Raw genomic sequence first — 26,291 nt, forward strand, 5'->3', positions numbered from 1 at the left:
AATACAAAGAAGCTATCCTGTAAGCGGCTGCCTTGCATGAACCCATTCTCACGTTCTCCATCCACTTTGACAGTCACAATTTGATGTCTTGCATTGCCATTCTATATACCTCCGAGGTTACTGTGACTGGAATTTACGAGCTTATCTTATCCATATCACATGTGCTTTTGTAGATGAGGTTCCTCTTGCTTTGATGCCATCAAACAGGAATCTTCTCCGTTTTAATCACTTCTCACGTCAGTCATGATATGAGTCAGCAGTGTCTTGCGCTGTGCACGGAGGTTTTTTGATTAGCCGTATTGTCATTTCATCGGGTCTTCCTGCCATGTTATTGGGACATTTCTCCTGCTTTTTCTTCAGTAATAGCTTTCTGTGTTAAATTTTGATATCTCAGGCTTCTCTGCTGTCGCTGTTATCGTGACACCAGAGCGCAACCCTGCGGCCCCTCTCATTACGCTGTGACGCTACTGTCTCGATGTTCGAATCCCAACACCCGACATGACGTCAGAAGTGGCCGTTTAAAAACGTATGTCTGCTTTCATCTGTCGAACGGTAAGCAAGATGGTTAACGAGCCACGGGCGCTCTATTTGAAGTTGCTCAGCATCTCCCTACGGCATGGAGGAAAGAAACAAATGGGAGTGGCCCTGACGAATGATTTATTGTCAGAAATGCAGCCATGTTGGTGTGCCATCTACCTTTGCGCCTCCGATCAGTTCGCCCGAGCAGATAGCCAGAAATTTGAACTTGCATCGCTACGAGCCGCTTGAAGTCTGTGCTGTCGAAGCGCATCAAACAAAGTCTACGAAACTACTGTAAATGTTTTAGTGAAGCAGAACGCGCTCCGGTGCTTTTCCGTGGCACGTTGAAGAAGACGACGGGTACCCGCGCCTTGATTACTTGAGTACTCTTGTCTGATGCTGGATGACACCCACACTCGTAGACCCTAACGACAACTTTCAAGCTTACACACCACGCTCTAAATCCAGCTTATCTTGCGAACAGTATGTGCTGCGAGAAAGAGACGGGCCGAAAAATCTTTTCCCATTTTTCATAGGTCGACAGCAGCAGCGATAGCTTCAGATGCACCGTTGCCATGGAAGCGTTGACGTTTGGGGTACAGATCCCAGTGATCCATATATTTAGGCAAAGAATTTGAGACCGAAATCACCGCACTGTCTGGCAGTAGGCCAGTGACCCCATTACCTTGGCAGAGGGAGGGGCAGTTTGGGAATGCTCGCATGGTGATTGGAACCGTAGCCAGCTGCGGAAGAAAACGACGATGAACGCGCGAACAGAGGTACGAGCGCGTTCGCTTGCGTACGCCGAGGGACCCGAACCCTCAACCCAGGAAGGAACGCCTAACAGCTGCGCTCTCAAAACCATACTTTTTTAAGCCTTTTTTGCAGGCAATAATTCAACAAAAAAGGTCTTGGAAAGCAATATTTGTTTTGAATTGTTTTCTGGAAGCGCAAACAACGATTTCTTCAATTCGCCAGGCACTGCGCCTACTAATTTATCCATTTCCATCAGCCAGTCAAGAGGAAGCTAATTGCGGGATAATTTAACCTCCGTATGTCCGGGGAGAAGTTCCGTTTTCTACAAGATCGCGCAAAGGTTGGGACTGCACAGGAATGTACTGGGAACTTCTGGACGATAAACATTGGAGTTGTGGTTAAAAAAATTCAATCAATCAATAACGCAATCAATTATTTATTTATATTTCAGTTAAATCTTAAATTGGCAACAGGAAAGGATGGCACTTCTGGAACAGAAAATGCTTTTAGCCGTGTTCGACTCGGCTTGCCCATCTCCACTGCTCGTCGATGCACGACTGCTACGGGCGTGGCGGCGCCTTTTTGTGCTATGCTTGACGCTCGCGTTCTCCGCAGACGAGCTGCTCACCGAGCGGTGGCGTCGGCTCTTGCTGCGTCCCCTCTTTCTGCCGCGGGTGCTCTCCGAGCCGGTGGTTGACGTCCCTCGGCGACTGCCCTTGTACTTGTGGCCAGCGCAGCCGCTGCGGGACGAGTGCCTGGAGATCACACGCGGCTCCTTCCCCTCTTGGCGTGATGACAGCCGCCGCCATACGTGTGACTCCGCGAGCGGTGTCGACGCTTGGCAGCGGCAGATGTGGCCTCGCTCGGGTAGTAGCTCCGGGATCAGGTCTTGAGGCTCACCCTCGGCGCCTTCCGTGAACGTCCGTTGATGGTGGACGGGACGCTCACTCCGGCGTCCGGTGCCGGTTCGTCTGAAGCCTTTCGCAGCTCGCCCGAAGCCGTGGTGGCGATGGCTTTCGGCGCGGTGGGCTTCACAGACGGGGACCTCGTCGTTGGTGGGGATGGGTCCTGAGTGGCAGGCCTTTCACGCGGCCGCTTGACGGTGGTGTTCTCCTGAGACTGAAAGCCGCCGTCGTCGGCAGGAGGCGGCTTCCGCTTCGCCCGGGTCGTCTTCGGTGGTGCCGCCTCCGTCTTGAAGGTATCCATGATGTATGCTTCACCCACGTCATGGCGGTAGCAGCTTGGCGCACTCCTTCGCCCTCGGTCTTCAGCTGCCACTGGCTCCCGCAGGTCCCCCGCCATCTTCGTCAGCATTCAGGTCGACGGGGAATGTGGTCGAAGGTTGAGCTTCAGGAGGAGTAGCCCTCGCAGTGAGAGGACGGCCTCCTTCAGTGGTCCAAGCGAAATCTGTTCTGGCCAGTCGAGCAGTGTCCGCGAGCCCCGTGGAACAGCGCGTTTAGTGGAGGGCTTCTTTCTCCTTCGTCTTGCCGAGCTTCTAGCGGGTGTTGAGGTCGCCACCTAAGTTTCTCTGGGTATCTGTTGGCGACATCTGCGTTCCCTCCTGTATTCCGGTAGCCGATTAAACACCACTTGTTGTTGTTGAAGATGATGATTTTCTAATGGCATCCCCTTTAAATAAGCGGTGAAAAATAGTCACATAGCCTGGTTGATTTATTCAGGTATGCTGTGCATGTTTTTTATGTAGCATTTACATATATTTATAACTACCTTGTATCACTAGCTATGACTGCAAGAAATCCGGTCGTATCAATTTCTTTCCTGCTTTTTTTTTTTACACTAATACTCGAAATGTGCCTTGTCTATCTCGACTGCTGACCGGTTGACGCTACCGTCCACATTGAACTTAAATGCTTCGGGAATGTGTACTTTACCTAACGTTCTTACTGGGTGAATCTCTTGGCATTCCATTACGACGTGCTGGGTGGTTTCCGGGTTTTTTCTGCAGCATACGTATGCCTTACCTATTGCCGAATATTGCCGGTATGTTTTCGTCCTTAGGAAACCGCGTCCACCCACAAATAGCAAGGCACTGCGCTTTTTCTAATCCTTTAGATCTTCCATTCTTATTTCTTTCCTCTCGTTCTTGTAAATCTCCATGGTCCTTTTTGTGTCCATTATTTGCCTCGACTGTCGCTCTTTCTCTTATTTTGTTTCTGATGACTCCTGCTTGTCTATTTAGAACTTCAGTTACGTCGTGCTTGGTTGCCAACTTTCTTGTCTGCTCGTGTTTTTATTAAATATCGTAATTCCAGATTACTGTATGGTTAACATGAGACCTAGAGTTGACGCTGCATTGCCACAAATCTTCTCATGTGGCTGTGTGTCTGCCTTATTGTCGGCTAGTAGCACTATGTCGTCCGAATCCATTAGTCCAGGGAGCTCCTATTGGATCATTTGTCCATTACGAATGTAGGATAAATCAAACCCTAATTCGCTGTTTTTGAGCCTTCTTTGTATGCCCTGAATACAAAGCGTTTACAACAATGGAGACAGAGGCCATCCTTGCTTCAGTCCTTTGTGAATTCCCACCACTTCCCTGCCTTTAAGACCTTCCAACACAACATGTACTTTCTTGTCTCTATTTAAGTCGTTCAACAGCTGCACTGTCTTCGTGCTTAAGAATATCGCATAACAATCCCCAGTCTACGTTGTCATACGCTACTTTAATATATAGAAATGTTATCAATAAAGGTCCATTATGGGCTATTGAAATTAGCGCGCACTGAGTATAAACATGGCATCCTCTAAGCGTCTGCATTGCTTGACGCCATACTTAAGTTCTCCGTCCACTTCGACAGTCGCAATTCTATGGCTTCCATTGCCACTCTATAAATCACCGACGTTACAGTGACTCTGCGAGCTTATCTTATCCATATCACATTTGCCTTTGTAGATCAGGAACATATTGCTTTGACGCCATCCAACCGGAATTTTTTTTCGTTCTAATCACTTCTCATGTCAATCGTGTCATGGGCCAGCAGTGTCTTGCTCTGTGGACCGAGGTTTTTTGATTAGCCGTATTCGACTTCACCGGGTCTTGGTGCGATGTTATGGGGAACATTTCCATCTGCTTTCTTCCAGCAAAAGCTTTCAATGTTAAGTTTTGATCTCTAAGGCTTCTGCGCTGTCGCTGGTATTGTGATGCCATAGCGACTCCCTGCGGCCCCTATCGATGCGCTGTGACGCTACCGCCTCGACGTTCGAAACCTAACTTGCGAGATGGTTCCAGAAGTGACTGGTTGAAGGCGTTCGTCTGCTTTCGTCTGTCGAGCGCTAAGCAAGATGACCGACGAGCAACGTGCGTCCTATTTGAAGTAGCTTGAGCCTCCCGGGTCAAAAGTGTTACATAATCACCAATTCACAAGCCGCATGTAGAGCTTTCTCGACAGGTCGCGGTATTAAAAGAAAAACGCGCACGGCTTTCTTTCGTGTGCGTCCGAAGTAACGGCACACCACACCCACAACATTCAGCTGCTCTGGACGCCTGTCCGTGTCTCACTGCCGGGTAACTGACGCGCTCATGCGGCCTCTCGAGAACTCGCCCTCCGAGCAGCGCTGCGACATTAGGCGGCCAATACAGAGCACAGTTCCCCCCTCCTCGCATATCGGGAGGCTACACAGCACTACACACACCAGCGTCGGCTGTACCTACCTCCACCGATGTCTTTCACACGGGAGGAAGCGGTAGCGCTTCGCCAACTACAGGCCCATGCATTAGCCGATCTCCGCTTACTGCCCATCCCATAATCCACGCGCTACCCCGACGCTTGTCCAGGATGTGGCGTTTCCTCCACCGCCTTTCAGGTTATGGTACAATGCACAGCTCCTTGTTTCCCATCCCTTTCCCGTATGCTTCTTGCAACCCGCACTACATAGCAGTGGGAAGGCGTCCTTCGCGACGCCAATTCCGAGGTCTGTCCGGCACTCATCCGACGGGCCGGGTCATCGCCGAAGACGTCACACGAGCAGCGGACTCCAATTTCCGATTACCTGTCAACACAAAAATGTTTTTATCACATTTTCATCGGCATCTCCCTACCGCATGAGAAAAAAAGACGAATAGGACAAACAAAATAACCACCGCGTAACTGAATGAATTGCCTACGCGGATATCAAGGCATGATACAGGAAGGTTTGATTTTTTTACGAGGACTTGAAAACATTTTTAAAATTTAGGAATATTTTTTGTTTGTAAGTGCTCTTCGTCATTGCTGTTCGCCTTCCCTAATGGTACGTACAACCACAGATTTGGCTTACATTTTCTCTTAGGAACAATTCTGGCGTAAGATATCTTTATGAATATAAACACAAATTTTGCATAGAATAGAGCCAGATATTTTACGTGCTTACATCTACGTCTGAGGCCATGGCCAGGTCTCCATTCGTTTTACATCCGCTGTCCCTATTGACAGCGTTGACAGCCGTAATCCACTCAGCCGAACGAGGCGCCAATGAGCATCTGCTTGAAGCCTACCTCCATTTCATCCGGCTCCCTGTGCATGTTTCACAATACTAATGGTGACTATTTTCTTAAGTTTCAACTATTAGAGAATAGAAAAAAAATGACTGTGGCTTAGGTATGGTTAAGCCCAGGATGCGAAGCATACTAGCCTTTATTTTAGTTGTTGAACCACTGTTTAGCCTGGTGAACTGCTGTTGCTTGGCTATATTTGGTTCGGCTAGACGAAGAAACAACTCATGCGTTACTCTGCTTCGCCTTCAAGAGTGGAACGCGACAGCGTTCCCGTCGACCCGCCATTACAATGGGCTACGGCGCAGCGACTACGCGCCCCGCATTGGACGCGGTGAGCGTCGAGCAACGCAGCGTTCGGCGCGGCACCGAAATGTGCGCCTGAGCAAGCGACGCACGCCTGAGCGTTAGAAACAGCTCGTTTCTAAGGCAACACCGCATTCACTAGAGGCGCTTTTGTACCGCTTTGAAGCATCGTACTCGTGGCTCAGTGGTAGCGTCTCCGTCTCACACTCCGGAGACCCTGGTTCGATTCCCACCCAGCCCATCTTGCAAGAGTTGAGCCAAAGCCACTTCTCCTCTGTCGTGACGTCACGGTGTCACGTGGTATTGGAGGCGACACAGCCGCGCCTGAGGAGCTGGGTTGAGCTCTCGTAATATGCTTCGCATAAAAGTCCGATGATTGCAATACCCCATAATGCGAAATTTGAGCACCGCCGTATACGCGCCTTCATTTTGGGGCATTCGAGGCAAGGAACTTGAGACCATTATCACCACAGCGACTGGCAGTGGGAAAGAGCCGTCGGCGCCTTCGCAGAGGGAGGGACAGTTTGCGAGTGCTGGCATGGTGATCGGCACCGTAGCCAGCTGTGGAACAAACCGACTACGCGAGCAGTGGCCCGAGCGTGTTCGCTCGGTTGCGCCGAGGGACGCCGATGCAAAACCCAGGAGCGGGCGCCTAAGATCTGCGTTCTAAAATCTATACGAATACTTGGAAAACTTTTGTGCAGGCAATAATTCAACGACACTAAAGATCCTTTGAGCGAAATTTACTTTGAACGGCCAAACCACGATCTACTTGTCCAACCACTGTGCCTACTAATTACACGATTTTCATCAGGCAGACATGGTAAAGCTAAGTGAGGAATTATTCAACCTCCGTATGGTCAGTCTGCAGTTCCATTTAAAAAAAAGCACTTTGCAGAGGAGAGGATTGCTGGACGAACATTCTGGGCACATTTTCTAAGATAAGAATTGTGGTTGTGGATTATAAAATTTTCAATCAATCAATCAATCAATCAATCAATCAATCAATCAATCAATCAATCAATCAATCAATCAATCAATCAATCAATCAATCAATCAATCAATCAAACAATCAATCAATCAATCAAATATATATTCATTTCCATCTTAGTTCAAATTTAAAGTGGGAACAGGAGAGGAAGGCATTTCTGGAACAGCATATGGTTGTCGATATCTTCGATTTGGCTTGCCTATCTCTACTGCTCGACCACGAACGACAACTAAGTGCTAGGAGGCGCCTTTTTGTGCGGCACTTGACGCTCGCGTTCTCTGCAGACGAGCTTATCACGGAGCGGTGGCGTCGGCTCTTGCGTCCCCTCTTCCAGCCGCGGCTGCTCGGCGAGTCGGTGGTGGACGTCCCTCGGCCACCGACTTTGTGCTTGCGGCCACCTCAGCCACTGCGGGACGAGTGTCGGGATCTGCCACGGCTCCTTCCCCCCGTGGCATGGTGGCTGCTGCTGCCGGAGTGGGGACTACGCGAGCAGTGGCGACGCTTGGTACCCTTGGCAGCGGCCGAGGAGGCACGGCTCTGGGACCAGCTCCATGCTCGAGTCTTGCGGCTACCTCTGGGGGCCTTTTGTGGACGTCCCTTGCTGGTGGACGGGACGTCCTCATCGGCGTCTGGTACCGGTTCATCGGGGGCCTTTCTTGTCTTAGCAGAAGCCCTGGTGGTGACGGCTTTCTGCGCGGCCGGCTTCACTGACCTGGACCTCATCGTTGGTGTAGGCGAATTCTTGGTCGCGTTCCCGCGCGGCCGCTTGACGACGGGCGCCTTTTGAGATGGACTGCGCCCATCGTCAGCAGCAGCCGGCTTCAGCTTCGCCCAGGTCGTCGAAGCCCTGGTGGTGATGGCTTTCTGCGCTGCCGGCTTCACTGACCTGGACCTCATCGTTGGTGTAGGCGAATCCTTGGTCGCGTTCCCGTGCGGCCGCTTGACGACGGGCGCCTTTTGAGATGGACTGCGCCCATCGTCTGCAGCAGCCGGCTTCAGCTTCGCCCAGGTCGTCGAAGCCCTGGTGGTGATGGCTTTCTGCGCTGCCGGCTTCACTGACCGGGACGTCGTCGTTGGTGTAGGCGGCTCCTTAGTGGCAGTTCTTGCACGCGGCGGCTTGACGGTGAAGGCGTCGTGAGAAGGACAGCCGGCACCGTCGGCAGTAGCCCGCTTTCGCTTCGCCCGGGTTGTCTTGGGCGGAGTGGCTTCATTGTTGGCTGTACCCTCCTCCCGCGCCATGCCGGCAGCAGCTCGGCGCACCCCTTCGGCCTCGGTCTTCCGTCGGCACTCGCTCCCGTAGTCTCCCCGCCGTCGTCGTGAGCCTTCGGGCTGACGGGGAATGTGGTCGAAGGTTGGGCTTCAGGAGGAGCAGTGCCCGCAGTGAGAGGATGGCCTTCTTCAGTGGTCCAAGCAAAATGTGTTCTGGCCAGTCGAGCAGCGTTCGCGAGCCCCGTGGAACGGCGCGTGGAGCGGCGGTCTTCTTTCTCCTTCGTCTTGCCGATCTTCTGGCGAGTGCAGAGGTCGCCACCTGTGTTTCTGTGGTTATCTGTTGGTGACACCTGCGTTCCCATCTGTATTCTGTTGCACGATTAAACACCATTTGTTGTTGTCGTTGTTGTTGATGATGATGATTTAGTGGCATACCCTTTGATATGGGGCGGCGAAAAATTGTCACATAGCCTGGTTGATTTATTCACGTACGCTGCGCATGTTTTTATCTAGCATTTTTCCTTGCTTCTTCCTTTTCTCTCTTTAATATCGACTTTTATCGCTAGCCATGACTGCACGAAATCAGGTTGTATCAATCTCTTCGCTCCTTTTTTTCCACCATTACTCTAAGCGTATCTTGCATATCTCGACTCCTGACCGGTTGAGGCTTCCGCCCACAATAAACCTAAATGCTTCTGGATTGTGTACTTTACCTACGCTTCTCACTCGGTGAATCTCTTGGCCTTCCATTAGGACGTGTTGAGTGGTTTTCGGGTTCTTGCTGCAGCATAGACATGCCTCAGCCATTTCCGAATATTCGTTCCGGTATGTTTTTGTCCTTAGACAACCCACAAATACCAAGACACTGCACTTTGTGTTATCCTTTAGATTTTTCGTTCTAATATCTTTCTTCTCATTCTTGTAAATGTCCATGGTCCTTTTTGTTTACATTAAACACATGTGTACTTAGATCTAGGTGCAGGTTAAAAAACCCCAGGAAGTCGAAATTACCGGATTCCTTCATTGAGACGTTCCTTACAATGAAAAAGTCGTTTTGGACTTGAAATTCCATAGTATTATTTTTTTGCATTAACGTAGCTGTCCCCATTTCTGTCACTGTCTCTCTGGTTGTCTATTTAGAACTTCAGTTACCTTTTACTTGGTTGGCAACTTTCTTGTCAACTCGTATTTTCGTTGAAGGTCGTAATTCCAGATTGCTTTATGTTAAACTTGAGGCCTAGATTTGTCGCTGCAATGCCACACAGATTTGCAAGTGCCTGTATATCTGTTGCATTTTCAGCTAGTAACACTATGTCGTCCGAATCCACCAGTCCAGGGAGCTTTTGTTGAATCATTTGTCCATAACCCACGTAATAAATCAAACCCTAATTCGCTTTTACAAGTCGTCTTTCCATTCCATGAACATAAAGCGTGAACAGAAATGCAGACAGAGGGCGTCCTTGCTTCAGTCGTTGTTGAATTCCCACCACTTCCTTGCCTTTTAGACCTTCCAACACAACTTGTACTCGTTTGTTTATGCATGTTTCTCTTATCAGATCCACGAAATCGTCATTTATGCCTTCGTGCTTAAGAATATTCTATAACAATTCCTATTCTTCGTTGTCAGACGCTATTTTAATATATAGAAATACTATCGATAATCGACTATTCTGGGCTATTGAAATTTCCGTGCACTGAGGTAGTGCGCGGAAAGCGGACTCTAAGCGTCTGCCTTGCCTGAATTTAATTTAACGTTATCCATCCACTTCGACAGTCAGAATTTCATGGCTTCCATTGCCATTCTATTGACACGTGTCCTTGTTTGTCTATATCGGGCGACTCGGCTCACCGTCTAAGAAATGTTATCGCACTGCGCAGGACGCGCCTGCCTGTATCGGAAGTTTCTGGAATGTTATCGATGCTTCCATCCGCTGTCTGTGACCGAACCTCCTGTAATCTAATCGCATGTGTGCGCAACGCGAATGATGCAGAACTTTGTGGAAGGCACGCGGGTCCCAGCGATTACTCTGAAGCATTCGCTGATCAGATTTTCGACGATCCGCGATCGTGTTCGCCGCTATCGTTGTGCTATAAGTGTAGCCTGCTTTTGTGGGGCACAGGTTCGCCCAATAAAAGTTAGTTTCGTCTTTCGCTGTATTGCTGCTGTGTTGTTTAACGTCATCACCATGTGACACTATATATATCACCGATGTTACTGTGACTGGCCTGTATGAGCTTATCTTATGCACATCACAGATGACGTTCATCTTGCTTCGATGCCTCGCAACCGGAATTTTCTTTGCTTTATTCACTTGTACATGTCAATCATGTCATGAGCCAGCAGTGCCTTGCTCTGTGGACCGAGATTTTTTTATTAGCCGTATTGGGATTGCTGCCGTGTTATTGGGGACATTTTCTCCAGTTTTTTTTTTTCGGTAAAAGCTTCCAATGGTATTTTTTTTATCTGTCATGCTTCTTTGTTGTTGCTGTTATTGTGACGCCAGAGCGCCTCCCTGCAGCCCCTCACGATACGCTGTGACGCTACCGCCTCGATATTCGAAACCCAAAACGCGACACGCGGTCAGAAGTGGCCGGTTGTAGGCGTCCGTCTGCTTTCGTCTCTAGAGCGGCTAAGCAAGTTGGCCAACGAACAACGTGCGTTCTATTTGAAGTTGCTCGGCACCTCCATAAGGCATGGAGAAAAGAAACAAATAGGAGAGTGCCTGACGTCACATTTTGTTTGCGCCGGAAATGCAGCCATGTTGGTGTGCCATCTCCCTTTTCGCCTCTAATCAGCTCGCCAGAGCAGATAGGCGACAGCTTTGAACTTGCATTGCTACGAACCGCTGCAAGTCCGTGCTGCCGACGTGCGTCAGAATAAAGGCTACGAAACTGCGTTATTCACGGCGTTATTGAAATTACCCCAACAGGTATACCAGTTCACAATGTCAATAACCCCTGATTAAGTGAGCGAATTCCACACACGAATATCAGGGCGTGACAGAGGAAGGTACGATTTTTTTACAAAGGCTTGAAAACATTCCAGAAATGCACCATTCTTTTTTGTTTGTAAGTGGTCTTCGATATTTACGGGCCTGCTTCCATAATGGTACGTACGGCATCAGGTTTCGCTGACATTCTTTTCTTGGGAGCAATTTTGGCGCAAGATTTCTTGATGAATACGGGCCCAAATTTTGCATGAAAGCGACCCAGGTATTTACGTGCTCTCATCTATACGTCTGAGGGCATTGCCAGCTCTCCATTCGTTTTATGTCCGCTGTCCCTCTTGACAGCGTTGCCAGCCGTCACCCACTAGGCCGGCCGAGACGTGGATTAGGAGCTGCTTGAAGCCTTCGTCGATTTTAACCAGCTTCCTGTGCATGTTTGACAATGCTAATGTTGCCTATATTCACAAGTTTGACAGATTAGACAATGCAAAAACAAAAGTGCGATGACTATGATACCCTCTGATATGAAATTTGAGTGCAGCTGCATAAGTGGTTTCATTTTCTTATATATTTAGGCAAAGAATTTGAGGCCGAAATCACCGCACTGTCTGGCAGTAGGCTAGTGACCCCATTGCCTTGGCAGAGGGATGGCCAGTTTGGGAACGCTGGCATGGTGATCGGAACCGTAGCCAACTGCGCAGGAACGTATTGGGAACTTCTAGAAGATAAACATCGTTGTTGTGGTTAAAAAAAATCAATCAATACCGCGATCAATTATTTATTTATATTTCAGTTACATTTTAAATTGGCAACAGAAAAGGAAGGCACTTCTGGAACAAAAATGCTTTTAGCCGTGTTCGACTCGGCTTGCCCATCTCCACTGCTCGTCGACGCACGACTGCTACGGGCGTGGCGGCGCCTTTTTGTGCCATGCTTGACGCTCGCGTTCTCCGCAGACGAGCTGCTCACCGAGCGGTGGCGTCGGCTCTTGCTGCGTCCCCTCTTTCTGCCGCGGGTGCTCTCCGAGCCGGTGGTTGACGTCCCTCGGTGACTGCCCTTGTACTTGTGGCTAGGGCAGCCGCTGCGGGGCGAGTGCCTGGAGATCACCCGCGGTTTCTTCCCCTCTTGGCGTGATGACAGCCGCCGCCATACGCGTGACTGCGCGAGCGGTGTCGACGCTTGGCAGCGGCAGAGGTGGCCTCGCTCGGGTAGTAGGTCCGGGATCGCGTCTTGAGGCTCACCCTCGGCGCCTTCCGTGAACGTCCGTTGATGGCGGACGGGACGTTCACACCGGCGTCCGGTGCCGGTTCGTCTGAAGCCTTTCGCACCTCGCCCGAAGCCGTGGTGGCGATGGCTTTCGGCGCGGTGGGCTTCACAGAGGGGGACCTCGTCGTTGGTGGGGACGGGTCCTGAGTGGCAGCCCTCGGACGCGGCCGCTTGAAGGTGGTGGTCTCCTGAGACTGACTGCCACCATCGTCGGCAGCAGCCGGATTCCGCTTCGCCCGCGTCGTCTTGGTCGGAGGCGCCTCCGTCTTGCATGTATCCATGATGTATGCTTCACCCAAGTAATAGCGGCAGCAGCTCGGCGCACTCCTTCGGTCTCGGTCTTCCTTGGGCATTCGCTTCCGCAGTCTCCCCGCCATCTTCGTCAGCATTCGGGTCGACGGGAAATGTGGTCGAAGGTTGGGCTTCAGGAGGAGCAGCGCTCGCAGTTGGAGGATGGCCTCCTTGAGTGGTCCAAGCGAAATCAGTTCTTTCCAGTCGAACAGCGTTCGCGAGCCCCGTGGAACGGCGCGTGGAGCGGCGGGCTTCTTTCTCCTTCGTCTTGCCAATCTTCTCGCGAGTGTAGAGGTCGCTAGCTGTGTTTCTCTGGCTATGTGGTGGTGACACTTGCGTTCCGTCCTGTATGCTGGCACACGATTAAACTTCACTTTCTGACGATGACGATGGTCTAATGGCATCCCCTTTGACATGGGGCGGTGAAATATAGTCACCTAGCCTGGTTGATTTAATCAGGTATGCTGTGCATATTTCCTTATCTAGGATTTTTGCATACATCTCCCCTTTTTCCTTCAATATCTACCTTGTACCGCTACACGTGATTGTAAGCAACCCGCTCGTTTCAATGTTTTCCCTGCTTTTTTTGCACGAATATTCTAAATGTCGCTTGCTTATCTCTCTGCTGACTGGTTGACGTTTCCGTTCACATTAAAACCAAATGCTTCTCGTATGTTTACGTTACCTACGATTCTGTTTTGGCACCACATTAGGAAGTGCTGAGTGGTCTCCGGGTTTTTGCTGCAGCATGCACATGCATACACATGGGTTTGTGTCGTTATGCAGCCGGCTCGACCCACAATTAGCAAGACACTGCGATTTCTGTTATCTTTTATATTTTCCCTTCTAATTTCCTTATTCTAATTCTTGTAAATCTCCATGATCCTTTTCGTTTCAATTATTTGCATCATATTAACTGTCGCTGTTTCTCTCACGTTCTTTCTGATGACTTTTGGTTGTCTATTTACAATTTAAATTGCCTGGCACCTGGTTGTCAAATTTATTGATCTCTTCCTCTACTCTGTCGCACGCTTTCCAAGTACAGGTACTTGTGCACTTTAGCTGCCCATTTATTTTAATCGATGTTCTGGAGTCTTTCCTAAAAATTGAGTTTGCTCTGTGCTTCTCTGACTTGGAAAGAGTTTCAACCCATATCAGCCCGCACTGCCTGATTTGTGGCTTTACCTTGCGCTTCCTAACCAACGGGGCTGCGGATCATTGGTTGACTTCCAACCAAGACAATATATTTGGTTTTAAGCATCGACTGGCTTCTGCGAACGCTAGCACTGGCACAATTACTTATTTATAGATTCCACGCGCCATCTCAATCTTATTGTGGACCCACAATGCCCTTTGTTTCACTATTGCAGCATTCCGCTTTCCCTTGATTTTCAGATTTTCTTGGTTGGCGCATGATTAAGTCTTTCCTTCTTCCATGTATACGACGAGGTATGTATATTTCTTGTCTAAGGGTATGACTTGTTGTTGAAATGACACGGCGTAATTGCTCGTATCCTCATTAAAGATTGTACTTCCAGACTTCTCAGCGGTAAACTTGAGGCATATATTTATCGCTGCATTGCTACAGATATTTACAAGTGTCAGCAAATCATTTTTATTGTCAGAGAGTAACATTGTGTCGTCCGAATACATCAGTCCAGGGAGCTTCTGTTGCACAATTCGTCCACTACGCATGTAATATAACTCAAACCCTAATTCGCTGTTTTCCAGTCATCTTTCTATGCTACGAACATAAAGCTTGAACAACAATGGAGACAGGCCATTGTTGCTTCAGTCCTTGGTACATTCCCTACACTCCCTTACATTTTAGACATTCCCGCGCAACTTGAACTAGGTTGCCTCTTTATATCTCCCTCAGCAGTTCCACGAAATGGTCCTCTATGCCTTCGTGCTCAACAATATCCCATAAATGTTCCGCGTCTACGTAGTCATAGGCTCCTTTAATACATAAATACGCTATCAATAAAGGTCTATTCTCAGCAGTTGAAATTTTTTTGTACTCACCTAATACAAACATTGTATCCTCCAAGAGTCTGCCTGGCTTGAAGGCATTCTAAACTTCTACAACATCCACTTCGACAGCTACAGTTTTATGGCTTCCATTGCCATTCTATATAACCCCGAAGTTACTGTGATAGGCGTGTATCAGCTTATTTTGTCCTCATCGCCTTTTCGTTTGTATATGAAATCCATCATGCTTTCATGCCATTCAACCGGAATTTCCTTGGTTCTAATCATTTGACTTATAAAGTTAGTCAGTAGTGCCCGGCTCTGTGGACCGAGGTTTCTTGAATAGCCGTATTTGGGTATGATCGGGTCTTGCTGCCGTGTTAGTGAGGACATTTCCTTCATTTTTCGAATAAAAGCTTTCTATGTTAAATTTTGATAACTCACGGTTCTCTGCTGATGCATTTGTTTTAACGCCAGAACGCGTCTCTGCGGCCCCTCTCGATATGCTGTGATGCTACCGCCTGAATGTACGAAACCCAACACGCGACATGGTGTCAGACGCGGCCAGTTGGAGGCGTTCGTCTACGCTCATCTGTCGTACCGTGTAAGCAAGATGGCTAACGAGCAACACGCGTCCTATTTGAAGTGGCTCGGCATCCCTCTGCGGCATGGAGGAAAGATACAAATAGGAGAGGGCCTGACGTCAGGTTTTTTACCCCGGATATGCAGCCATGTTGATGTGACATCTCCGTTTTCGCCTCCAATAAACTCGCTGGAACAGATAGGCGAGAGCTTTGACCTTGCATTGCTACGAGCCGACCCAAGTCTGTGCTGCCGACGGGTGTCAGAACAAAGTCTACGAAATTTCTGTAACTGTTTTAGTGAAGCAGACACGCTCCTGTGACCGCGCCGTCATTGCTTGAGTGTGTCTGATGATGGCTCACATCCAAACTCACAGACCATAAACACAACATTAAAGCTTACAGACCACGCTCTAAAGTCGGCTTGTCTTGAGAACCGAATGTGCTGCGAGAAAGAGATGTGATGAAAAATCTTTTCCCTCCTTTGAGAGGCCGAGAGCAGCAGCGGTAGCTTCAGAAGCGCGGTTGCTATGGCAGCGTTGACGTTTGGGTTACACGTACCAGTGCTCCATCGCGAAAAACAGCCCGTGACTTCCTCCACATTTTCTCCAACACGACCTTTCACACGCTTTCCTTCGTCCATGCCCTACGCCAAGCCAACGCGCTCGTCTTCAACAACGTTGCGTCCTGGCCGACGTGGAAAACCCGTTACGAAGATTACCCTGCCGTCTCTGGTTAGGTTTGCTGCACTTCTGCAGAAGTACAAGCACGCACATTTCCATGTTGCGTGAGCGCTGAAAGTCCTCCCAGTTTTGAAAGCTTTTCGGCTTCCGTGGACGAACTGAGGTGCTATGAAACTGCTGTAAAGTGTTTCAACAACAACAACAACAACAACAACAACAACAACAACAACAACAACAACAACAACAACAACAACAATGAAGTTGACGAATATTCTAGGTTTCACAGGCGTACTCAGGATGCTTATTACGCCGAATGATGCAGGCTAGTCAAGGGTTGCAACTAGCAGGCTTCTCAAGTCGAGAAGCATCTCGTACGCGAGAGATTCGGGGATGGCCGAAGAGACGCCCCACAGCAAGCGTGAAAAACAGTGGAGACAGATGACACCCTCGTTTCCGTACTCGGTAAACTTCCGCAACTTTATTGTATTTGCGACCTTTCCAAGGATAGGTACTCGATTGTCTGTATCAGCTCCATCAAATGGTCGTCTATGCCATACTGTTCGAGATTATACTACAGCAATTTCCTGGCTACGTTGTCGTAGGCTCGCTTAATATATAGAAGTGGTGCCCGTAAATGTCTATTCTAAGCTGTTGAAATCTACATGTACTGCTTTAGTACAAATATTTTATCCAATAAGCCTCTGCCTAGTTTGAACCGTTTCTGTAGTTCGCCGAGGATATCGGTTCTGTCCACCCATTTCGTCCGCTCTAATTATCTTGCTTGCATAGCCATTCCATACCAATGCAAGCAAAACAAGCCCTGTGGCTCCAAGTCACCTAATTTCATACTCACACTTTCTGCGTCTATGGCTAAGGCCTCAGGCATACTCCGCAAACACTACAACATTCTCACCCAAAGTGACAGGTGGAAGGCCGTTTTTCCTGAGCCACATCATGTCGTGTCTAGGCGCTCGAAAAACATGATGACATACTAACGCCTTCAAAAATCGCCACTTCTAACCTGACAGGTTGCAGGCACTGCAATAATCTCCATCGCAAAGTCGGCCCTTATATACCAACTACATTGACTGCCACCAGCACAGCCAGCCAATTCATGTTCACAATCAAAAGCAGTTTCAACTGCGATTCAGACAACGTAGTGTACTTGCTCGAGTGCGGCACTTGCCACATGCAATACATAGGCCAGACTGAAACACCTTTCAGGATCAGCTTTAACAACCACAGGTCGCAGGCCAAATCTCAACCAAAGCTACCACTCCCAAAACACATTAACATGCCGGGCCACTTATTTACCAATCTCAAGGTAACCGTACCATGTATCATCCCGCACCAGACGGGCTTCCCTCAAACCCTGAACTTCGATAATGATTCATATTGCACAGCGTAAGTGCTATTCAGGGCAGATGGTGCGCCCTTTGTTCTTGCAACGGTGCTTTTAAAGCTATGTATGAGTTGCTCATGCGTTACTGTACTCTGACGAACGCTGGTTCACCAACCGAAAATGTTAAGTAAATAAGTCATGCAAGAGCTTCGTCGTCTCCTTCCCGCATATGCTACGTCGGGTCCTGCGTGGTGAACTTTGAAGAAATTGTGTCAAGGATGTAAAAAAATAGTATGGTTAGCCAGCTGAATGAATCCAGCGGCATATGGTTGCCCGAGATGTGGCGCTGTTATTCCGCTTGATTGGTAAACTAAAATGAATTACGCATTTTTTTTAAATATTCACTTCCGGGCCATGTGCCTTTCGTTAGGTTGTAGAGGAGGTTCGGAAACGACCCATACAATTTTTCGGCGCAACGTGCATGCTGGGGGGAGATATTTTACGACGGTGAAAAAAATTCTGCGAAATATGAAATAAAACCACGTGACTACACACATGCGCTATCGTATTGTATCGTATCGTAATCATGCGCTATCGAAATACCTTGCGCGCGGACCGTAGTGAAGTGAGCTACCGCGGCTCTAAGCATCAGCATCACTGTCCGTCAGCGCCTTTGGCGGTGGCACACGGAAATGAAGTGCCCTCATCCCTGATAAGCGATATGTGCTCGATCGGCTGTTCCTAAACCCCTCTGCAACACAACGAGACGTACGTGCCCCTAAGGTGAATAAATAAAATTGTAGAATTAGTGAATAAACCAATTAAGCGAAATACAAAATATGCTCTAAGAAGCGCCACATGACGGCAAACCATAGGCCGGTGGTGTCATTCAGCTGCGGCTAACCACTTCATGTAAGCACAACTTCGCTGAAACACGATGTCTAGCATATATATATATATATATATATATATATATATATATATATATATATATATATATATATATATATATATATATATATATATATTTATATATATATTTACATATGTATGTATGTATGTATGTATGTATATGTATGTGTGTATATGTATATGTATAGTTGGGCCAACGGTTCTATTCGAATTGGCTTTCTTCAGCACACCAGCCCGGTGGTCTCCCCATTCGACCATGGTCTACCCAGTGATTTATGTTTTATGTCGGCGGGAAAACGGTCGCAGACATAGATAGAAAGATTCGGGAAACGGCGCGAAGCACGTTAAGAATGCTGATATCGTCGAAACCCCCCGAGCCCTGACATTGCGACGAACATTGGAGCCCCACCCAAAACCCCAATAAAGTGTGAGCCGCGAACGACCTTCCAAGTTCATTTTTTTTCTTCAGAATGAAAGGAAAGGAAAATCGCGTAACGCGATGAAACCGCTGGCGTCACAGCCTCTAGGCGTTCAGATGAGTTATAGGAGAGATAGGCAAGTAATAACGAAAATATTTAACAAGGCGCTCCATTTCATGAACTCCACGCTGGATGTTTGAGTGGAGCACCAGCTGCTTGTGGCACCCAGCACACAAGACATACATACATATATATATACATATATATATATATATATATATATATATATATATATATATATATATATATATATATATATATATATATATATATATATATATATATCGAAACGTTTATTTAAACGAAAAAAAAAATGCAGAAAGCGAGTGGGTGCAGCCCCTAGTCCAGGGCCCCACTGGCTTGAGTGGTCCGCCATGCTTGGTCGAGAAGCGCTAGTTGCATCTCCCGATCCTCGCTGGCGAGCCAAGTCTCCCACTGCTCCCTTCCGGAAAGTTTGCCTGCTATTTTCGGTGTAGTAATTTTGGGTGGCCTGTTGTGGCAGTCCCACGTAATGTAGGTTTTGACATTGGTGTTACAGGGTGGTGGGTAGGTAACTAGCTCTATCATTTGTGGCATTAATTTCACGGTATTCTGCTGCGGCCTGTTTGATAAAGGACGTGCAAACATTGTTGCTCACGAGAAGCCAGAGCGATATAAGCCCATTGTACCTGCTTCATTGAGTGCGCTTTCATCAGTGCGATAATGAAATTGCTCTAGCCGATATACCAGTTAACTACGGCATTACCTTTTGATGAACCGAACGAATTGCTTACACGAATATCAGGGCACGATAGAGGAAGGTATGACTTTTTACGGAGAGTTGAAAGCATTCTAAAAATTTGCTAATCTTTTTTGTTTGTAAGTGCACTTCGGCATTGCTCTTCGCCTTCCCTGATGGCACGTATAGCATCATGTTGTCCTGACATTTTGTCTTCTGGCGTAAGACCTCTTTGTGAATACGGTTCCAAGTATTGCATGGAATTGACGCAGGTACTTTACCAACTTACATCCATACGTCTGAGGCCATGGCCTACTCAGCATTCGTTTTACTCTTGACAGCGTTGCCAGCCGTCATCCACTTGGCCGGCTGAGACGCCGATCAGAAGCTGCTTGAAGCCTTCCTCAATTTCATCCGACTTCCTGTGCATGTTTCACAATTTTAATGTTGCCTATGTTTTTTGTTTATACCGGTTAGGTAATAGCAAAAAAAAAGTCCGATGATTACAATACCTCCTATTGCAAAATGTGAGCGCAGGTGTATACGCGTTTTTATTTTGCGATATATTGAACAAAATTATTTTAAACTAATATTACCCCTGCGACTAGCATTGGGCCAGTGCCGCCAGCGCTTTCGCGGTGGCAGGTGCAGTTTGAGAACGCTGGCACGGTAATCGGCATCGGAGCCTGATGCGGAGAGAGAGAGAGAGAGAAACTTTTATTTATAAACGATTGACGTGCAGTGGTCGGAGACCCTTTAGTCCAAGGCCCCGCTGGCCTCGGCCGCCCGCTTGACCTGTGTTATGAAGGACTGTTGTCCCGCCAGGTCTGAGCTGGTTAGCTGTGCCTCCCATTGCTCTATTGTGTGGTGTGTTGTATCAAACGGGTGTGAATCACAATCCCAAGTAATGTGTTGTAGTGTTGGTATGCCTCCGCACCACGGGCAGTCGGGCCTGTAGCGAGTGGGGAACATGGCATTCTGTAATTTAAGGTGGGGGAATACCCCAGTCTGAATTTTGCGCCAGCTGGCGGCTTCCTCTCCACTGAGTTGTGGATGAGGGGGAGGGTACTTTTTTCTGGTTGCACGCTGATGAGCGAGAATCTCCCGGGCATTCGTTGGATTGGGGTCAATACAGTGGCTACCTGGGACCGTCCCAGTCGAGTCGGCCCGGTTAATAATACCTCGGGCTAGCGAATCGGCCAGTTCGTTCCCCTCAAGGCCTGTATGACCTGGACACCATAGGATCCGGTGATGATGGGCGAATTTCGTCGGTATTATTGAGTGACATGTTTTGGTCACGTGGCCCTTGAGAAAAAGGCGACATGCTTCTTGTGAATCTGTTATTATGGTGACGCTCTTTTGCGTGCGTTCCGCGTGAGCGAGGGCCATTGCCACGGCGAAAGTTTCGGCAGCCGCGGGAGTACCTGCCCTAACGGAAGCCGTAAATTGTTGCCGTGCTTTCGTGTCGATGATTGCCACTGCGTACCTCCTGATGTTCATTGGGGCATCACTGGCGTTCGAGTGCACGTTCGAATACGCGGCTGCGTCTGTGTATATTGTGTTGTACGTGGTATTATTTTCATACATTGTTCTAATATGTTGTACACGTGCTTTTCGCCTAGCTTTATTGTATTCAGGGTGCATGTTTTTGGGTATGGGTGCCACTGTTATTCGAGCTCGTGTTGAGGGTGGTAGTGGTAATAACTGTTCGCTGATAAATTGTGGGTGTGGGGAAATACGTACCCTTGTCAGTAGGGCCCGTCCTGCGTGAGTGTAGCTCAAGCGTTCCCTCTGGGAGATAAGTGTGGCTTGTTTTAGTTCTTCGAATGTGTTGTGTACTCCTAAGGCCAGCAGGCGATCTGTGGGCGTCCCCTTGGGTAGTCCGAGGGCCGCTTTATATGCTGATCTTATTATGATGTCGACCTGCCTTTCCTCCTCGCGACTAAGGAAGTGGTAGGGCAGGCCGTACGTGACTCGGCTTATTACTAGTGCTTGGACGAGCCTCAGCGTGTCGTGTTCTTGCATGCCCACTTTCCTATAAGTTACACGACGGATCATTTGCGCAATGTTATTTGCGGTGGTTTTCAATGTTTTGATGGTGTGGGATGCGTTCCCGCTGCTTTGGAGCCAGAAACCCAAAATACGCATCGCCTTAACTTCTTGGACCGTGTGTCCTTCCACAACTATGTTGACAGGTCCGTTGGATATGTAGCCCCTCGAGTGTACCCGAATGACCTGCGATTTTTCGGGGGCACATTTGAGGCCACTACTCCTCGAGAATTTGTCTACTTCCTCGGCTGCTTGCTGTAGCACTTGTTCTTTGTGTCCCAGAGAGCCCCTTGCTGCCCATAGCGTTATGTCGTCTGCGTACAGTGTGTAACCCAAATCGGGGATTTGGTCCAGCTGTCGCGCCAGGCGACACATCGCCATATTGAACAGCAAAGGTGAGATTATTGCCCCTTGGGGTGTCCCTCTACCGGGCATATTGAACTTTTGGGAAGTGATTTGACCGATTCCTATCGTGGCGGTGCGGTTGGCGAGAAAAGCCCGCACGTAGTTGTACGTTCGTTCTCCACATCCCGTCAATTCGAGTTCCTCCAATATTGTTTTGTGTGAAACGTTATCAAATGCGCCCTTGAGGTCTAGTGCGAGCACTAGTCTTTCTTCTCCGCGGGCGATGTTAGCGATAACTTCTTCTCTGATCAGTAAGAATGCGTCTTGACAGGATAGCCCCGTACGGAACCCTATCATGGTGTTTGGAAACCATCTTATTTCTTCGAGGTACCGCTGCAGTCTTGTTTGTACTACTCGTTCGTACAGTTTACCCAGGCAGGACGTGAGAGAAATGGGTCTCAGAGCGCCTATTGAGGGGGTCTTTTTAGGTTTGGGGATCATGATAATTTTAGCGTGTTTCCATTCCGGGGGCAATTGGCCTTTGAGCCAGCTCTCGCCGTTGAATACTTCTGTGATTTTAGTCAGGACTCTAGCATCCAGGTTCCGAAGCATCGCGTTCGTGATGGCATCAGGGCCAGGAGCCGAGTTTTTGGCGGCTGCTTGAGCTGCCTCAAAGACTTCTGCATATGTGAAAGGTTCATCTAATTTGGAATTCGCCTTTCCAAGGTATGGTCGCGTCTCGTTTGGGGCGTCTGTGTTTAATGGTGGTCCTATGTATCGTTCTTTCAGTTTCTCTAGTAGTTCCGCGTGTGTGCCTGGAAAACTGTCCGATATGATTTGGAGTCGTTTATTGTTTTCCGTGCGTGTGCTATCCGGGTCAAGCATTCCACGAAGGATGCGCCACGTGCCAGCCGTTCCCAAGGTCCCCGAGAGGGACCCGCAGAACGTAGCCCACTCGTTTTTCGCTAATTCGTCAGCGTGTCGTTGCGCCTCCTCCGCCAGAAGTGTTATGCGGGCACGTAGCTGTTTGTTAAGGCGTTGCTTTTTCCAACGCTTAACTAATCTGTGTCTTTCGTCCCACAAGTTTACTAGGTGGGAATCGACCACGGGGGCGTCCGACGTACGCTCGATGGTTTTGGTAGTGTCCTTGTGTGTTGACTGGATGAGTTTTGTCCATTCTTGTATGTTGTCGGGAGTCGTTGCTGTGTCCAGGTTCCGTTGGAGCTCCCTGTATTTTGACCAGTCGGTTAATTTCGTTGTGCCAATCGTTCTACGTAATTTGGGGGTCGAGAGTGAAATACGAATCAGATCATGATCACTTCCCAAGTTTTCGTTTAGCGATGCCCACTGTGCGTCTTTGATGTTTAGCGTGTACGCGCGATCGGGTGTTGTGTCCCTGCTCACGCTGTTACCTGTGCGTGTGGGCGTGCCTATGTGGTTTGCTGTCTGCATGCCGAGGTTCTCAACCGATTGCTCAAGTAGGGCTCCTTTAGGGGATGTGGACGCGTAGCCCCACATTGTATGTGGCGCGTTGAAATCGCCCAATATCACCGTCCTGTCTTTGGTTCCCGCTATGGTCTTAGTGTCCGATAAAATTTGGGGTAGGTCCAGACCTTTGCTTTTAGGAGGGCTGTAAATGTTTGTTATGATGCTGTGTGCTTTGGCTCTTTTCCGCGGTAGCACGCTGATAGTTACGGAATTTGTTTCCCCGGTACGTTGGGGGAGGAATATCATTTGTGCCGTGATTGTCTTGCTCACCAGCGTGGCAACTTTAGGATTTTGGGGGTCGCTCAGAACATAATAGCCCTGTAGTCGTGCCGGTTTGGGCCCAACCTCCTGAAGGCATATTATGTCCGGAGCTACCTGAGAGCTTTTAATAAATTGCTGGAGGGCTGCCGCCTTTCTAGCAAAGGATCGGCAGTTCCATTGCCAGATCTCTAATCGTTCCGGGTTGTTTGGTTTTGTTTTATCTTTAAGTGTAGTAGCCATGGTTCCCACTCGTTATTTATGCTTTTGACATCTCGGTGTCCGAGCCGTCCGTATCAATTATGCGGTGGGCCGTCTTGGTCTTGGCCGATCCGGCGCCGACTGCTATGGCGCGTTTCTTAGTGGTTGTGGTTTTGGCTGCGGTCTTTAGCTGCTCCGTCACTTGTTGTTTGTGCTTCTCGAATTCTACCAGCATTTGTGATTGGAAATCGAGGAGTTTCTGATTCACAAGGGTTATCATCTCGTGCATTAGTGATTTAGAGGTTTCTGCCAATAATAGTTGGATTTGGGCCATTGCGGGTGGCGCTTCGGTATTCGGTGTTTGTGGTGTTGGTGATTTTGGTTCACTACGTGCGAGAGTGTTCGTATATGAGGTGATTTGCGTCGGTTCTGTGGCCGATTGTCTACGATCTGATTCAAGCTGTTGTATTTTTCGTGTGAGGCGTTCCTCTAACTCCTTAATTTTCTCGTCGGATCGCTGTCGTTTGCGTTCCTCGTCTCGAAGTTGTGCGCGTAGCTGAGCGTTTTCCTGTTTAAGTATTTCATAACCGGGATCTCGCTGTGTGTTTGGTGTGTGTTGCGGAGCATTGGGAGATACAACCGTCGCCCAGCTCACCTGAGGCTTTTGTGACTGCTGGTGCTGCGGGGGCACTGGCGCTTGTGCGGCCCTGGTCAGCTCCCCGGATGGGCTCCTACTTCTTTTGCCGTTAGGAGATGTGGATTTGTGGCGATGGCTCTCTTCCTCGTTCTCTGAGCTGAACCATCGCAGTTTCTTCTGGCCCACTCGCTCTCGTGAGCGGGACTGACGATTGGTGTTCTTGGAACGAATGTTCTTTAGTTTCTGTGGACACTGGTTGCTGCCAGTCTCGTGGCCTGCCGCCCCACACACGGCGCATTTGAGCACACACTCGTGTCCAAGGGCGGGGGGATCCTTCAGGCCGCATTTTTTGCAGATGTTGATCGGGTGGGGGCACACATCCGGTCGGTGTCCCGCTTGGAAACATTCCGTGCATATTTGAACAGTGGGCTTGTATGGATGGAGTCGCATCTCTCCTCCCATGTAATAAATACATTTGGGAAGGGAGCCACCGGTGAACGTGATGAGCGCCGTGGATGACTTGCCTAGCATCCGAGCTCGTTCGATTTGAACTCCGTGTGTCCGTACTCGCATGTTGGCTAGTAAATGTTCCATGGGTGTGTCCGCTGGAATGCCATGAACCACACCTCGATAGCAGTTGTCGGGGTCAGCAACGTATGTGTTGAATTGGTGCATGCGTCCGCTCAATTCGAGTAGCGTGATGCGGCGGAGTACGTTGGCCACTTCCGTGCTGCTCACCGATAGAATTATAATGTTCGATCCGGGGCGAGTGCGGAGGATGAAATCCATTCCTGTGATTCTCTCTCGCTTCACGGGTCCATCTTGAGTTCGACAGAGATGGTCTTGGATTGGTTGGCTTGCCTTGAGAATGGCACTCGCCAAGGTTGGTATTAGTATGTCTTTGATAGTTAATCCCTTTGTGGGACGCATGATGATTTTTACATCATCCTTTGGTAGTGCTGGCAGAGGTTTGCGCTTTGGATGGTGGAAGCGATTTCCCTGGTTCTCAGCAACACCATATGGATGGTCGTCGCGTTCCCCTCTCGCGAAGTTTGCCTGACTAGGTGAGCCGCGTTGCTGCTGAGATGGGGCTTCCTTGCCTTTTTCGTTCTTCTTACGTAGTTTCTTAGCTCTTTGTGATTCCACAATGTGCCAACTACCGCCAGTGCGGTCGGCCTTTGTCTGGTCGGTTTCGGTGAGGTTCTTGTCGAACTCGTGTTCCATCTCAGTGGATGAAGATTGTTCGTTATAATCATTCAGTGATTGCCCTGAGGCGGAGCACATTGGTGCCGGTGTTGTGCCGGTAGCCGTCGTTGGCTCTTGAGATGCCTTCTCAGACATTTTCTCTATCGTTGAGGCGGCGGCGGTCTCATAGACCACGCCTAGGCGTAGCGAACGCCGTGCGTTTCTGTGAGCGTTCTTGCCGCGTTTGTTACCCGACGCAGCTGCGCCCGCTTCGGATCTTCAAACTTCGATATTGAGGTAGAAAATTCACCTACCGGTTTGAAAATGATGTCTGGGTGTAGATCTCGTCGAGTATAGTCCAGTCGATATCTTGGCTGTTGTCCTACGGTCATTAGAACGGGCGTAAATCGGGTTTCGGTGGAGCCGATGTGAGGCACGTCTGCTCCGTCTGGCCCCCACTGGCGTTCCCCTGATGCGGAAGAAAACGACGACGAACGCTCGAGCAGTGGCACGAGCGCGTTCACGCAGCTACGGCGAAAGACGCCAACGCTCAACCCAGGAGCGGGCGCTTAAGAGCTGCATCGGTCCTGAGAACCCAGCGCAGCCTGGTACAGCAGGCAAGGGAAGCAGCACAGGCCGCAGGGGCTCTGAAATGAGTTCTCCA

The 26,291-nt window shown here is 49.0% G+C and overlaps 1 protein-coding gene and 1 long non-coding RNA gene across 3 annotated transcripts in view; one reads left to right on the top strand and one right to left on the bottom strand.

Moving 5' to 3' along the window:
* The window catches only part of LOC139048483 (uncharacterized), a 95,869-nt gene that overhangs the window by 36,975 nt on the left and 32,603 nt on the right, over positions 1-26,291 (top strand). The gene's annotated exons all lie outside the window — the stretch shown is intronic.
* LOC139048834 (uncharacterized) lies at positions 5,166-26,085 on the bottom strand. The gene is made up of 2 exons (XM_070523686.1): positions 24,461-26,085; positions 5,166-5,286 (listed from the first exon to the last, which is right to left on the bottom strand). Exons 1-2 carry the CDS (start codon positions 25,781-25,783, stop codon positions 5,254-5,256), a joined length of 1,356 nt encoding a protein of 451 aa, XP_070379787.1. The 5' UTR covers positions 25,784-26,085; the 3' UTR covers positions 5,166-5,253.

The sequence above is a fragment of the Dermacentor albipictus genome, chromosome 8 (genome assembly GCF_038994185.2).
Source record: "Dermacentor albipictus isolate Rhodes 1998 colony chromosome 8, USDA_Dalb.pri_finalv2, whole genome shotgun sequence".
Classification (NCBI taxonomy): domain Eukaryota; kingdom Metazoa; phylum Arthropoda; class Arachnida; order Ixodida; family Ixodidae; genus Dermacentor; species Dermacentor albipictus.

Coding starts and splice junctions, on each gene's coding strand:
- LOC139048834 (XM_070523686.1), bottom strand. CDS start 25,783: ATGTCTGAGAAGGCATCTCAAGAGCCAACGACGGCTACCGGCACAACA. Junction 5,287..24,460: donor AGCAGTCACAAAAGCCTCAG/GTGAGCTGGGCG, acceptor TTGTGTTGACAG/GTAATCGGAAATTGGAGTCC.